The following is a 14,872-nucleotide window of genomic DNA, read 5'->3' as shown; positions in this document are numbered from 1 at the left end:
CTCAAAACACAAAACAAAACAAGCAACAACAACAGCAGCAACAGAAAAAAACTCAAAACACAAGGAAGACTGAGTGCTCAGCTCAGCTCAGCTCAGCCATAAGAGGAAACATACTTTTAGGTACAGGGAGCACAGGAGCACCCATTTTGATGCTCAGACCCAAGGCCAGGACACTGCAGAAGTTAGCCCCTGGGTGAGCTGTTATTCTCTCAAAAGAAGGGCACCCAAATAGCCTTGCTACTCAAAGTATGTTGTGAAGGAATGAACCAATAAACAGAAAACAAGGTAGAGAGAGATGAGTGGCAGGCACTGAGAGGGGGAGGGACAGCACGGTGTCAGGAACCCAGATCCCACCCCCAGCCTATGTGACTCTGGGAGGTGCTGTCTGTGAGGAAGCTCAGTTATGGGAGGAAGGGCAATAGGAACTGACACCAGAGCTGTGGGGCTCTGCAGCAGCACCAGAGCTGAACTTCTCCTCTACTTAGCAGGACAGATCAGACAGCAAAGACCATGGAGCCTCCCTCAGTCCCTCTCTGCATATGGCATGTCCCCTGGCTTGGACTCCTGCTCAGAGGTGAGACCGTTCTCTGGGAGTGGATAGGATGCGGGAAACTCAGAGATGGGCTGGGTCTTCAGTGTAGGAAAAAGCCTGAGAGGGAACATAGGGCTTCTGTTTAGAGCCCGATAGGAGAGGACTCCAGGGACACAGGCTCTGCAACAGGAAGCTCTCTGTTGTTGATATAAAACCATGGCTTTCACCTCTAAGGGGATAATCAATAGATTATTCTAGAGCCACATATGAGTGTGTATGGCCTGGGAACACAGATTTATGTTGCAAATGTGGTGACAATTTCATGGTTTTTTTTGTTTTTGGATTTTTCTTTTTTTGTCTTTTTTAAAAAATATTTTATTTTTATTTTATGTGTATGACTGTATTGCTTGCATGTATGTAAGTGCACCCATGTCGTGCAGTGCCTGTAGAGGCCAGAAGATGTTGGATCCCCTGGAACTGGAGTAATGGACAGTTGTTAAGAGCAGTCAGTGCTCTTAACAGCTGAGCCATCTCTGTAGTCCCCTTTTTGGTCTTTTTTGAGACAAGGTCTCCCTGTAGCCCAGATGGCCTGGAACACCCTATATACACCAGGCTGGCCTCGATCTCACAGAGATCTGCCTGCCTCTGCCTCTGGAATGCTAGGATTAATCCTTTAAACGCATGGTATAAAGGCATGTGCCACCAAGTCTTACTCTCATGAAATTTAAATAGTGACAGAACAAAGGTCATAAATCAAGGTATTTTTCAAATACTTCAGTGGAGGCATCAGAAAGGTGGGTTAGAGCAACATAAGGAGAATTTCCCTACAGTTCTTCGATGCTCTCTGACAGCATTCCTAGCTCTTTGATTGGTGGAAACTAGGGGCCTGTCCCAAAGGGTTTTTAAAAATCTGTTTGTCACAGGATGCTGTGTCTGACACAGAGGTTAGCGAGGCAATAGCTAGCTATTCAGGGGGCTGAAGATACCCCAAGATAAATTGCAATTAGGTTCTAAACCTGCAACATTCCAAGCTTTCCACAATCATTGAAGTTATAATCAGTTAATCAGAATTACAGACAGTTCAGTTAAAGACGCAGATTTTTGTTTGTTTTCTGGGAATGTCCATTCACATTTCCTCCTGTTGGCCAAACATCACATTTTATGTACATGGGGGCAAATTTTACTTATTAAATATTATCAGTGTCCCAAGTCATTAGGAAATGCTTCCTAGGATCTGACGTAGATGAGGCTGAGTAGTGGGCAGGAAGAGTGGTCTCGGGAGAGAAGAGCATCTGGCAAAGCCAGTAAGGAAGAAACTTCTAATCATATCAAAACTATTAACCATCATGATCCAGATCTGACTTTCCCCTCTCTGTATCTGATATAACATTTAGATATAACATGTAATAAGATTATTATACTTTAAATCAATCAGGAATACTGGTTGACCTAGTGGAGTAAAGCTAACAGATGAAGTAAATACACATTTTAAGCTACCAAAATTTACATATTAAAGCCCCTAGCTTGACCATATGTTTTCTTCTTTATTTACAGTTATTTGTACAGTGTGAACTATCTTATTTATATTTGAAATACTGAGACAAGTCCATTACCTTTTAATTTTGGTCTTTCTTTTGCCCAACTTGATCTTATAGCTATAACCTCATGCAGACTGACTACCTCTAATTTTAAGGAAAAATTGGTAATCTCTAAATTATTATTAACTCATATCTCCGGATACTGACTTGATCTGTTTTATTACAGTGGTATTATACCATGTTTGGTTTGTAAAAGTAAATGGAAAGCCATGTTATAGAAGAAATTACATAACCATGTAGCATTTCTTTAAACTTCCTTTTAGCAAGAGTGTCTTGGTTTGTGCATCAAATATCATTATCAGAAATAGAAAGAAAAGATCAGGCCTATCATGTTAGAAAGCAGAATTTTATAGGTCCTCTAGGCATGACCAAATCTTAATTTTAATGGTTAAAAGTGGAAATTGAAATCTAGAAGGCATTGCAGCAGTATTGTCATTTATTAATAAATTATAAATATTGTCTGATTAATCTTTTAATCCCAGGTAACAGTGCTACACATGACACCTTAAGACTCATTTAATCAAGAAACACATGAGGTATAAAACATCACAGATGTTATTGTTATTAGATTTGTGTCTTCTGTATAATTTGGATAAGAAGAATTATCTCAAATTTTTGAGCATGTCTAACTAGAGTAAATGGAGTTAAAGTTTCTAACATGGAAATATGCCTTTATTTTAGTTGTAAGAATTTGGAAAAACTGGCAGGGTGTGTTATTTTCTAAATTTAAAACTTAGATTTTTAAAATCCACATTATGCAGAATAATGAGGAAAAAATTCACAGAGCACTTGGATCTTTTAAACATGGAAACTAGGTTTGAGTAAGGTAGGGGCTCTGGATAAGCAAAATGATAAGGAAAAACCATGATTAAAAAAACTAAATAAAATCCTCACTTATAACTTCATTAAGACCAAGATCAACATTATTTTATCATTTAGGAATATACCAAGTGAGACATTAAATGCCAGAAATAGTTTTAAAATATCAAATCATAAAGAGTTTAAAAAACATGAAAAGTGAGAGAAATGTTCAATTGCTTGGCGTACTCAGTTGGCCAGGTGAGGGAACACTGGTATCAGCCACCATTTTTGAAGTCCACATGGATGTGTTTTCAGATGAAGTTGGCACATGTTTTACATGTGAATCTAAAAGTTGATCTTCTTTGGGTTTACAGCATGGGTGTGGGTTACAAGTATGTGAATATAGTCTTTTTCCTTTGGTCAGAATGGAGTCTTTGATGTGATATCTTTTGTTTTGCTTTCAATTGATGAGACCATATATCAATTTTGTTTTGTTTTGTTTTTTAATTTTTTTATGTGTATGAGTGTATTGCCTGCATGTATGTGAGTGCACTCGTGTCATGCAATGCCACAGAGGTCAGAAGAGGGCTTCAGATCCCCTGAACTGGAGTTAAGGATGGTTTGTAGCTGCCATGTGGGTGCTGGGAATCGAACCCAGGTCTTCTGCAAGAGCAGTCAGTGCTCTTAACTGCTGAGCCATCTGTCCAACCCCAAGGAAGACTCTGAAACTAATTCTGAAATTTTTAGTTATGATATTTGAAAGTCCTTGTTTTTCTAAGAAGATTTCTATAAACATTATTAAGAATAGATCAATAGTTAAGAAAACCTTATTGTTATAAACAGAGAATCAAGCATTAATCTTACCTCAAGGTATTGAAATTTGACCTTAATTTTTGTTTGCTTTCCAGGCATTTGGTTTTGTTTTTTTTTTTTGAGACAGGATCTCCCTATAGCCCCAGCTGGCCTGGAACTTGTTATGTAGACCACATTGGCCTCAAACTCACAAAGATCTGCCTGCCTCACAAAAATCCCTCCCAAATGCTGGGATTAAAGGCGTGTACCACCATGCCTAGCTTGACCTTAATTTTTTTTTAAAGATTTTATTTTTAGTCATACGTATATTTTGTATAATTTTTATTGAATTTTTGTGTATTTCATACAAAGTATCTTAACCATCTTTATATCCACCCGCCCCCATCCGCAACCACCCATAGGCCCCTCTCACTGGATTTCATGCATGCTGTCATTTGTGTTAAGACCTATCCAGTCAAGTTAGTGTACCCAGTTGTCCCTCAATGCAAGTTCATCCACTGGGAACTAGTCAGCCTATCTAGAGTTACTCCCTTAAAGAATATCAACTCTCCCTCACCCAGCAGTAATCAGCTGCCGAAAGTTCTTTGGCTAAGATTGGGGCCTGCTATCCATTTCCACAGTTCTGTGCTGGGTTTTCATCTGCTTGAGTTTGCATGGGTCTTGTGCACACTAACACTATTGCTGTAGGTTCATATGAGCAAGGTCCCAGGAGCCTGTAAAACTCTGTTTCCATATGGTCATGCACCTCCTCCTCTGGCTCTTACCATGTGTCTACCCCCTCTTCCACAATGGTCCCTGAGCCCTGGGTGGTGAGGTTTAATATAAGAGTCCTGTCCAGGGACCCACCCTCTGCAGACTCTCATTCTCTATGCTTTGACCACCGTGTATATGTATGTATGTGGTGTGTGTGTGATCCTGTCTTTGTGCACATGAGTACTGGAACCCACAGAGGCCAGAGATGTTAAATTCCTTAGAGCAGGAATTATAGGTTGTTGTTAGTCACTTGATGTGGTACTAGAATCAAACTAAGGTCCTCTGGAAGAAGAATGTATGATCTTAACCGTAATGAGCCATCTTTCCAGCCTGACCTTAACATTTTGTTGTTGTTGATGTGTTGCTTGTTGTTGTTCTTGGCTTTTTTTTTTTTTGTATGAGACAGAGTCTCACTGTGGATCCCTGCCTAGCCTGGAGCTCACTTTGTAGACCAGGCTGGTCTAGAGCTCACCTGCCTCTCCCTCTAAAGTGCTGATATTAAAGATATGCACCACCACGACCAGCCCTTTGTATTAGGAGCAATGTAGTTATGGCCATGTCTGCTTGCTGTAATCTTGCTGCAGTGTGCTTTAATCTTCCAACATTATCCTCCCACTTCCACTCTGGGGTAATTTTTATCTTATCATACAAAGTCTTTGTCATCCAAAAGCATTTCTAAATCTTCTTTTACCAAAAATATATCTCATACCTATAACTTCTTATCTCTTTTTTAACCTGATAGCTTAATTTTTATCATTATTGTTGTTAAACATTTTTAATAAGTATAAATGAAAACCCAGAAGGCTGTATCTAAAAACATAGAAAACATGCATATGGTATCTTAATTTTTTAAATTATTGAACAGTTGTAAATATAGGTAAACCACATTAATAGTCTTGTAAGTTTTTTAATATTTTATTTATTTTATTATTTTTATTTTATGTGTATGTGTGTATTGCCAGCATGCGGGTAAGTGTGCCTGTGTTGTGCAATGCTTGTGGAGGACAGAAGAGGCTGTTGGATCCCCTGGAACTGGAGTTACAGACAGTTGTTAGCTGCCATGTGGGTGCTGGGATTCGAACAGAAGAACTGTTCTTCTGCAAGAAGAGTCAGTGTTCTTAACTGCTGAGCCATCTCTCCAGCCCCTAGTCTTGTTTTCTTAAATCACAATACAAAGTATTTGTTAAAGATTTAATTCATTATAACAGGTACTTTGAAATTGTTTTCATTTTTACTTATATTAGGGTTCATGAGGCATACAAAGCAGGATAAATTTTTACATTTTTATACGTTCCTACCTTTTAAAAATAGTTTTGATTTATTTTTATTTTATATATATATGAGTGTTTTGCCTGCATGCATGCAAGTGCACCTGTGCGTTTAATGCCCTTAGAGGCCAGAAGAGGGCATTGGATCAACTGGAACTGGAGTTAAGGTTGTTAGCTGCCATGTGGGTGCTGGGAACCAAATCCAGATCCTTTATAAAAGCATCCAGTGCTCTCAACTGCTGAGCCATCTCTCCAATCCCTTTTATACATTCTGAGCCACCTGATTACCTTTGTAGATGTTAATCATTTAAAAGGTTTTACTTAGACTATGTTTTCCTTTCTTTAAAACTGAAAGCACAGAGATGAGTCACTGTATAATTTTCTATAGCTTGTCTTTTTTTAAGAAAGGTTTTTTTTTTTCAACTTAAACTTAAAAACTTATGTTCATTCTCTCAAAGAAAGATCTGGGAACATTAGCCACCTCTACTTGCTTCATTATTTGCCATTATTTTTTGTCTCATTAATTAGCATACTGTGGTCAAGTTTATTTAGTCAAGTTTATTTACCATCTGTTGAAATGGTTAGAGTTGGGAATTTTTTCCTTAATATTTTTAAACAGGAAGCTCTGCCAATTTAACAACTCCAGTTTATATGAGTGCTTACTCATAAATGTGTTACTAAGTAAATTATATTAAAAAATAAGCACATGTGGACTGTGTATACACACATAACCGTGCATAAAGTAGATTTACAACCAATATTTTCAATGCAACTGCTTGTTGGAATTATAACTCCTGTAATCTTTGATGTGAAAAGGAAATTTAACACAAAGATGTTTAGCAAACATTATTTTACATGTAGCTAAGCCTTGATAAAAACCTTGGAACACAGATTTAGCTCACCCAAAAATACGTATTCCAACATGGTAACAATCTCATGAAGTTCTAGTAGTAGCAGAACGGGCAAAGCCCTGAACCAAGGCACTTTTCAAATGCACTGAGGGAGGCACCAGACAGGGGAGTTACAGCGAACTGGGGACAGCTTAGTTTTGGGCCTTGGATGCTGCCTGGCAGCATTCTTAGACCTTTCCATGGTGGAAACTGGGGTCTGTTCTACAGGATATTTTTTTTACCTGTTTGTCAAAGGATGCTAGGTCTGATAGAGACGTGGGCAAGAAAGTAACTATTTAGGGGGCTGAAGAGAGCCCAAGCTAAATTGTGAATAGCCTTTGGACTTGCAACATTCCAAACGCTCCACAGTCATTGAAGATATAATTAGTGACACCTTCAGTTCTTCAGCTTCAGGGTTTTACTTGGGATCTTAAAGCGCTAGTGTTCCCTACGGCAAGCTAATCAGTTCTGGCCACTATATCCTGAAGACTGACTCTCCGATAAAAATCAAAATAGATCATTAAACATTAAACCTGAGAGTTTCTTAAATAGCCCCCTAGATATGTGGAGCCCTGGGACACTCATTCATGCATTACAGGTACCCAAGCCTGTTCCAGGCAGCAGGATTTTAACAAAGTTTGGACTACACCCTCTCCTCACAAAGCTTTAGTTCTAGTGGGCAAAGTAGCCCTTTAGTAAAATGGCTAAAGGTGTGTGTGGGAGGGCAAGGTTGACAAGATCCTCAGAAGGAAGAGAGATGCGACAGGTCAGAATGTGAAGATGTGGGGTCTCTAGAGGAGACAGTAAAGGAAAGCCTCCCCCCATATCCTTACACACAGAAAGCATTCTGAATGTCAGTGGGGATGTTAGGGCAGTACAAGCCAAGAAGTGAGCAGCGTAGACACCTGAGAAGAACGTTCCATATAGAGATATGGACAAGTTGAGGGTTGTAATGATGCTGACTTTCACCATGTAAGAGATAGGCATAGACACACAGACACACAGACACACAGACACAGACAGACAGACAGACAGACAGACACATACACACACACTCATACCCCAAGACTGAGGGATGAATAGACCCACTCAGATACCAAGTTTATGCTAAATACAGGTATTTGACAGGTCCCAGTATTGACAGTTTTCTCTTTCTTCCCTCCTAGCCTCACTTTTAACTTTCTGGAACGTTCCTCCCACTGTTCAACTCACTATTGACTCAGTGCCACCTCATATTGCTGAAGGGAAGAACATTCTTCTACTTGCCCGTAATATGTCAAAGAATTCTCTAGGCTTTCGCTGGTGCAAGAGTGAAAGTGTGATCAACAACCATGAAATTGTACTATATGAAATGCGCAGTCGTACATGGCACATAGGACCCGGCTTCGTTGGAAAAAAGACAGTATTCTATAATGGATCCCTGTTGCTCCTGAACATGACCCAGAAGGACACAGGAGTCTATGTGATACAGACTGTAGCTGAAGACTTTACTTTTGAAGAGGCATCTGTGCAGATTCATGTACACCGTAAGTCATTCCCTATGATGTGTGGGCACTGGGTCCGGTTAATCCCTCTTCACACACAGAGGGTTGCAAGGCCTGGACTATGCCTACCTCCCTCTATATTGGGTCCCCATATTGAAGTTTGAGCATGAACTGCTGGACATACACACTGCAGTCAAACTGCAATAGATCCTTATATGAATACACCCTGTATCAAGGAGGACATGAGCTGGGGTAACTCAAACAGCGGGATCAGCCTCAGACCATACTCTTGGGACACTCCCCATGAACATGAATCTGAGAAAGAGCCTTTGAGATTCAGGCAGAATCTGGCTGAGGAAACCATGGCTTTTCATAGCGAGTACCAGAAAGCCCTGGATCTAGATCCCTGTTGCAGACTCTCTCTGGGTGACACTGAGGGAGCTTGGAGTCAGGGTTGGATTTGACCTCCTGTTAGAGATGTCAGAGAACAATGATTTATTAGCTGTCTGAGTCTTGTAGCCTGTGGAATCAGCCAGTACAGTGTCATGAGAGTCACATCTAGTCTAGATCACTCAGGCATCTCCTTCTCTTGAATCTCACCATGGAGAACCCAAGTGGACAGGTGCCTGGGCCATTAGCAAGTTCTCTGAGAGGTTTATGAGGCTCCACAGGGAGGGAAGTGTCCCCAAGGGGAGGAGTAGACGTTGGGGGTACACCAGGCCTCTCTGTGTTTTTAGGCAGACATCCCAGGGAATTCTCTCTTGTAGGCAAATAGTAATAGATGCTGAGTTGGGCCGATCCTATGCCTAAAAGCAGGTCCCTGTTAGTATTTAAAGTTAACTTATAGACATGGAAATTGTCATTTACCGTATATCCAATTATAGGGAAATGGAGACACAGGAAATCCAGTGGCTGAATCAGATTCACAGAGACCATGGGTGGCAGATCCAGACCACAAGATGTCTGTCTATAGCTACAACCCTAAACTCTCGACCACTGAGGTTTTATTAGGTGTCCATGGACTAGAGAAAAGTTACAGGTTAAGATACTTTAATTTTTAAGCGTTGGCAGCTCAGACAGAGGTCTCTGATTCTGGAAATGAAAGCAAATGGACAAATGGTTTTTATGTTAGAACGAAACTGCCTACCTGCCTCAGCAGAATTCCAAACTTTTCCAAACCATGCCATCTCTCTCTGGACTTGAAATCATGTTTCCTGGTATGCTGGTGTCATTCCTACTGGAGGATAAATAGGAGAGAACTTTGCTTCCGCCCACTAGAGTCTGCCACCAGCAAAGGGAACGGTGGGTCAACTTCTAATACTTCTGTGATGAAGGAAGAAAGAACTGAGTAATAGGACAGGTGGATCACTGATCTTGTTGGATAAGTTGGAAACACCATGTAGAGTCCTAGGAGGTCTAGCCTCATCTATTCCCTATCCTTCCTGGAAGTTGGACCTTTTGTTCAATCCTTCTATCACATTCTCATAAGTTACCTGAGGAACCTGGAGCTGCTGAAATATGGGCGTGTTCTCAGGCTGACAACGATTTAGTTCTGAGGCCACCATTTGTGTCCAAGTCCCTGGGGTCTTGAAGTTGCTTTAACCCCCGTTGTTACTGTGGTGGACAGTTCTGGCTTTTTCTGGTTCTTCTCTGCCCTTCATCTCCTGCATCACTCTCTTTCCAAGTAGCTCTATAATGCCTTGGTGAGCTTGCTGCTCCCTTTCTTTTATGACATGAATCTTTCTGCCTGTCGTGTTCTTTTCTCATAAACAACTGGTGTCAGACGCTTCCAAATAAGCATTAGCAGAGGGCACAGAAACAGCAGAAACAGCCACTCCTCTGAGGCTCTGTCATATGTCAAAGTTCCTCTCAGTGAAGGAGCTCCAAGTGTTCCTTGTCTAGGGCTCTTTACTTCTTCAGTGCAGACTTGCAGAATAAGCCAAGAGACAGGGAGAAGCATTTCCTCCTACTCTCTAGGCTGAGTGCCCAGGAGGTAAAGGCAGAAGGACAGGGCTGCCAGCCCCAAAGCCCTGCCTCCCTCCTCCATTTCACTTGTGACTCCATCTCCTTCCTGCCTGGACTCCCCCTCCTCAGTGGTTCCATGGACCTTACCTAAGGGGAAGAAGACCAAACCAGGGCTGTCTGATGGGCTAACAGTTACAAACACCCGTGTCTCCAATTGTCACAAGGCAGGTCCTGTCACACAATGACATGCCCTAGTCATGATCAAATCATGTCCACTGCCCAATATGACAATTTGAGAGGATTTGATAAAATTCACTTTTTTTCTGGGGTCCGAAGAAATGGAGGACAGCATCCCATAGGCCTGTCAGGGCTCTGTCCCACTTTGCCTGACTTCTTAGACTTCTAAATGTGCTCGCATGACAGCACCCTGGATACATAAGACTACTACAGATTTGGGATTCTTCCCCCCCATTCTTTTTTGTTTTAGTCAGCATATCACTATGTAGCTCCACCCAGTCTAGAACTCTCTATGTAGACCAGGCTGGTTGTCAACTCACAGAGAGCCTCCTGCCTCTGCCTCCTGAGTGCTGGGATTAAAGGCCTGGCAAACACACCAAGCTCCTCTTACGCAGTAGAGTAACTTCACACTGAAGTAACCAGTTCTGCCTTCAGAAACATTCACAGGTCTCTGCTCTGGAGACACTTGCTTGATACCAACTTTGGCATCTGCCTTTGACCATAATATGACCCTGTGGCACTTAGATCTTGGTCTAAGACCTTATCATGCCTTCTAGGGAAATATTCCTTTTAGGAACTAGTCTTAGATCCTGAGTTTTATTAACAATTTTCCCATTTGGAAGAAAGTATCACAAATTCTTATCCCAGATCTGTCGAACGTACTTGCCTATTGGGCCAGACTTCCAGTCGAGTTCCTGCTCCCTACCTTCTCTCAGGTGGATCTGCATTTGAAAACATCTGCCTACATCCCAGATCAGTATATGGTCCTCAAAAGCACCACAAAGGGCAACCTTCTCTCTGCTCTCTGCATAGCACTGTTACCACAAGCAACAACTCCAAATCCCTGGAAGGTGAGGACTCTGTAGCCTTAAAATATGAACCCAAGATTCAGAACATAACCTTCCTGTGGTGGGTAAATGGACAGAGCCTCTCAGATGATGGCAGCTTGGGGCTGTCCAAGAGCAACAGGACTCTCACTTTACTCAGTGTCATGAGAATGATACAGTAGGACTGGAATCCAGTGAGTGCCAGCCTAAGTGACCCAGTCACTCTGAATGTTGTCTGTGAGTAACTTCTACTTCTTCATGGCTGCAATGCCTAATACACAAGACTAGAACCAGGCCACTCAGTCCCTCTTGGGCTCATGACACAGACCCACCAACATGGACACCTAGGCTAACCATTGTATCTTGTCTTAGCTTAAGCACAGCCTTCCAGGCCCAGGTGGAGCTAATACCAGGGTGGAGGGAGTTTGTCTGTCTGGAGAGGCTCAGCCTTATCATCCCTGATGGAGAAACAGGGGACAGCTCAGGACTCAAGCTCGGTAAAAACATAAGCATGGAATTGGGGCATTTTAGTGTCTGTGTGTTATGCAAGTTATGCAATCTAGGGTCATGTACATGCTAGGCAAGTACTCTTCAAGTGAGCTATATCTCAAGTCCTGGCTGGAACCTATGTAACTGAGGTTGTGGCACAATTCAGAGGGATACCATGGCCTTTACAGAGCAGGAGCTTCCTCTTCTCTCTGGTAACATCATATGTGGCTTTGTTCTGTTTGCTTCAGTTAGCCCAAATGTCCCCATTGCATCCCACTGAAAATCATATTTCCACCCAGGGACAAACTTCAGCCTCTGCTGCCACACATATTCCAACCCACCTGCCTTATTCCCGGGAAGCTCCGGCCGTCCTCGAGTTCTTTATCCCTGACATCACTGCCAATAATAGCACATCCTATATCTGCCTCATCTTTAACTCCTCCACTGGCCACTGAGCACCTCAGCCAAGAAAATTAAAGTCCTTGGTTAATGAATCCCTGAAATATAAGCATCAAGCTTTGTGGTGGAGTCTTTCAGTTTTCTGAAAAGATGCGGAAGTTAATTCCCAGCCTGTGGTCATGGGTAACGTCGTGGGTTCAATCTTCCTCTCAGCTTCCTGCCCCATTCCTGAGTCTCCTCTTTCTTTCTTGCATTTCTGGTTTCTCCTGACTGACCAGAGATGGGCCTGGAATGTGAGGAGGGTTTTCTCAGCCCTGAAAAGCCTCAGGTAGTGGGAGGGACTTTCTAGGGAGATGGAGGTGGCCCTCAAGGTCAAATAGATTTCTGTCATTAACTAATGCCTTCCCATCTATGGAACAACTAGGGCTCTGAAACACGCTCACATCCCTTTTTCTCCAAATGAGAAGAGAAAATTCCACAGATGGGGACAAGCAACTCAGAGCTCTGCTCCCAGCTCTGCTCCTGTCTCTCTGGGTATCCGGCTCTGCTCCGACTCCATTGGGGTCTGTAGCATAGGGTAGAGAACATGTCCAGGAGGCCTTTCCAGAATCGGGATTGAAAAATGTTACTACTTATCTGATGTAGCTATTATGTTTAGTCCTTAGAGGTTTTTTGTTTGTTTGTTTGTTTGTCTGTTTGTTTGTTTGTTGTTTGTTTGTTTGGTGGACATCAGAGCATTGCTGGGGTCAGGAGTAGGGAAGTGAGAAACGTGAATCTCAGGGGAGATGTCTGTGAATTAAGACCTGACACTGCAGACCCAGCGGTGTGAGGCTGCGGACAGCTGCACTAGTGATGGCCACAGAGAACAGAGAGGGACGGTCACTTGGAGAACAAGGAGCTTAACTGCGGAGCCTCTGTGTGGAGCAGAGAAGAAAGGAAGTACCAAAAGATATCTGCAGTGAGGACTAGAGCACCGGCTACTGCTAACACTATGACCATTCAGCTCTTCAAATTCTGTTAATGAGATATTTAATCCATGGGCTTGGAAATACAGTTCCTCTGCAGATAGAAATTCTTTGGTTTGGGATTTCTCCCAATCCCAAAATCTAGGCTTTAATAAGTTAAGGTGGCTGGGCCATCATGATTCCATGACAAATTATTTAATGACAAAGAAGCAGAAAGATACTTTATAATGGAGGGGCCTGATCATACTCACAAAAAATACTAGAAAGAGTTTGCACAAAAGTCAATGGGAAAAATACTGCAGCCGGTGAGGTTCCTGCTACAAAGGCTGAGGAGAGGTTCTGCTGTGGAATCTACAAAGATGTCCTGGGTCAGGGTCATTCTGGGTCAGAGTAAGATGCAGCTCTTCCCTTATGGATTGTATCCTGAACCAGACATGTGACCTTGCAGAGGCTCTGGGCCACCTGACACCTTACACTGTGGGTCCTGAGAGCTGCCTGAGATCTCTGAGGAAGAGCTACTCTCAGTTGGTTCCCTCCTTTGTTTGACATAGGGCCAGTGACACAGCCCTCCATCGAAGCCACCAACACCACCGTCAAAGAAAAGGGCTCTGTGGTCTTCACTTGTCACTCCAGTGACCCTGGAGTCTCCACCCAGTGGATCTTCAACAAGCAGAATCTGCAGTTTACAGAGAGGATGACGCTGTCTCAGAACAACAGCAGGCTCAGCATAAACCCTGTCAAGATGGAGGATGCCGGGGACTATCAGTGTGACGTCTCCAACCCAGTCAGTTCCAAGAAAAGTCACCCAGTGCCCCTGGCAGTGAACAGTGAGTACCTTTCCTCTTTTCCAAATGTAGAGTGGGGGATTTCTTTATCAATGATGTGTAAAATAGATAAAAATTACAAGAGAAAAATATCAGTTTAGTCACAAATATGGCCAACATGTTGATGAGCACATGTAATGCGAGAATAAAACATGGGGCAAAGGGAACAGCTGTAAAGGTCAGCCCTGTGTTACATAGTGAAACTGTCACAAAAACAAGACATCAATACAGTGAACAGAAATGTGAAGCGGTTAAGCACTTAGGCTCCAAATCAGCCTTCAAAATCCACAGAGACTTGGTTCCAAGATCCCCACAGATACCCAAATCTGTGGACACTCTGGGCATCCTATTAAAAATGGCACATTATTTGCATATAGCTGTGCATACCCTACCATTCTCTTAAATCACCTTTACATTATTTCCAATAGGCAACACAAATGCTGCATAGGGGTGGGTTCCAACCTCCATCCGTGTAGCGGCTCAGGTCTCAGCAGATGGCCAGAGAGTGCAGAGTTCTGGCTTCCCTCTGGCCTCCTTCTGGCAGAGGGGCTGAGAATGCAGGGGACTGCCTGAGAGCCCCCATCCTGCCTCCATGTGGTGGTGAGCTTCCCCTGATTGAGCCATACCCATCCCCCTACCAGGGATTTCATGAGCTCCGTGATCCCCAAGGCCCCAGGGCAGATCTGGCTTTGGTGGGCTAAGGCTGAAATCCTAGCAGACAGCCTGAAAGGGTGGATTGTCTGAGAGTGCCCAGATCCTGTCTCCACGTGGTGAGGGAAGCCTGAGTGTACCTGACTGGAACCAGAACCTGAACCCTCTATCAACCATCTTTACATAACCAATAAAGAAAGGATCTAGGCACACAGATAATATAAACAGAAGCATACTTCAACTTAATTCTCATACCAGAATCATAAACAACAAAAGAAATTCACATGCCAAAATCACAACAAAAGAATAATAAAATGGAAAGCCAAAACAATATGTCCCCACCAAACTCCACCAATCCTGTAGAAGAGTTCAACAA

General features: G+C 42.6%; 1 protein-coding gene across 1 annotated transcript in view; it reads left to right on the top strand.

The window, feature by feature from the left end:
* The first annotated feature begins 510 nt into the window (after window positions 1-510).
* Window positions 511-14,872, top strand: part of LOC103744635 (carcinoembryonic antigen-related cell adhesion molecule 1-like) — a 29,042-nt gene continuing 14,680 nt past the window's right edge. The window contains 6 exon segments of the mRNA XM_029570078.1: window positions 511-574; window positions 7,822-8,181; window positions 10,990-11,192; window positions 11,906-12,104; window positions 12,107-12,142; window positions 13,573-13,842. Coding sequence (XP_029425938.1) covers window positions 511-574; window positions 7,822-8,181; window positions 10,990-11,192; window positions 11,906-12,104; window positions 12,107-12,142; window positions 13,573-13,842 — 1,132 coding nt within the window.

This window comes from Nannospalax galili, unplaced genomic scaffold (assembly GCF_000622305.1).
Source record: "Nannospalax galili isolate Female #2095 unplaced genomic scaffold, S.galili_v1.0 scaffold1623, whole genome shotgun sequence".
In the NCBI taxonomy this organism is placed as follows: Eukaryota; Metazoa; Chordata; class Mammalia; order Rodentia; family Spalacidae; genus Nannospalax; species Nannospalax galili.
This window is presented reverse-complemented; position numbering and strand designations above follow the sequence as displayed.